At 44.8% G+C, this 843-nt stretch overlaps 1 protein-coding gene across 1 annotated transcript; it reads right to left on the reverse strand.

The window, feature by feature from the left end:
* Window positions 1-207: 207 nt before the first annotated feature.
* On the reverse strand, window positions 208-594 carry LOC149266372 (uncharacterized). Its single transcript, XM_089408017.1, has one exon. The coding sequence runs from the start codon at window positions 592-594 to the stop codon at window positions 208-210; it is 387 nt and encodes a 128-aa protein (XP_089264143.1).
* Between the last annotated feature and the right edge of the window lie 249 nt (window positions 595-843).

The raw sequence follows: 843 nt of genomic DNA on the forward strand, positions 1-843 counted from the left end.
AGTACCTTTGCTTGGAGAAACTGGTTTTTGGGTCTCGATCTCCTGAGTAGCTTCTATCTGCTGGCTTAGAGAATCAAATTTGTTTTCTTGCGCCTTTTTGGGTGGGGGGCGTTGAGCATTAGCCTGAAGAGAGCCTTTTCCAAAGGGTCCTCCCGGTTTTTGCCCTTTTTGATTGATTTTTGCTCGCTTGACTTGATTCCAACCCTCTTAATTCCATTTCTCTGGCTCTGCATTGGACGGAAAATTTCTAGCAAAGTGTCCATGAACATGGCATTTCCTACATTTGAATGGCAGTTGCTCATAATCCAAGATCTGCACATAAGACCAGCTGCTGACTTTGATTTTGATTGCCTCTGGGAGAACCACCTCTAGATCTATTTCTACGCAGATCCTAGCACAGTCGTACTGATCCTTGTTATTTGCCCGATCTATGAATTTCCTGAGAGTGTTGCCAATGTGTTTCAAGGAATCCCAGTTCCAGCAGTGAACTGGCAGATTTGGAAGACGAACCCACACCGAGACAGCCTTGGGAACATCGACAGCCGGATCAAAGTCCGGAGTCCATTTGTTCAGATAGAGGCCCTGAGAACCCATGAAATATGGCCCATTTTGGAAGATCAGATCTTTGTCTTCTTTGGAGGAGAATTCGAAGAGGAAGTACCCTCGCCCAAGAAAGTAAGAGGTAACACTTTGCTTGATCAGAGGAGTGTTATAGACATTTTTGGGCACTGCAACCCCAATCATAAATGTCCATAAACCAAGGGCTTCTAAGTCCCTAAAATTGTTGTTTCACACCCTAAAGGAACAAGGTCAGCTGATTACATCATCTCCCAGAAGTTCTCC

The sequence above is a fragment of the Pinus tabuliformis genome, chromosome 6 (assembly GCF_031772625.1).
Source record: "Pinus tabuliformis cultivar Carrire ecotype Pingquan chromosome 6, CPIR1, whole genome shotgun sequence".
Classification (NCBI taxonomy): domain Eukaryota; kingdom Viridiplantae; phylum Streptophyta; class Pinopsida; order Pinales; family Pinaceae; genus Pinus; species Pinus tabuliformis.

Coding starts and splice junctions, on each gene's coding strand:
- LOC149266372 (XM_089408017.1), bottom strand. CDS start 594: ATGGGTTCTCAGGGCCTCTATCTGAACAAATGGACTCCGGACTTTGAT.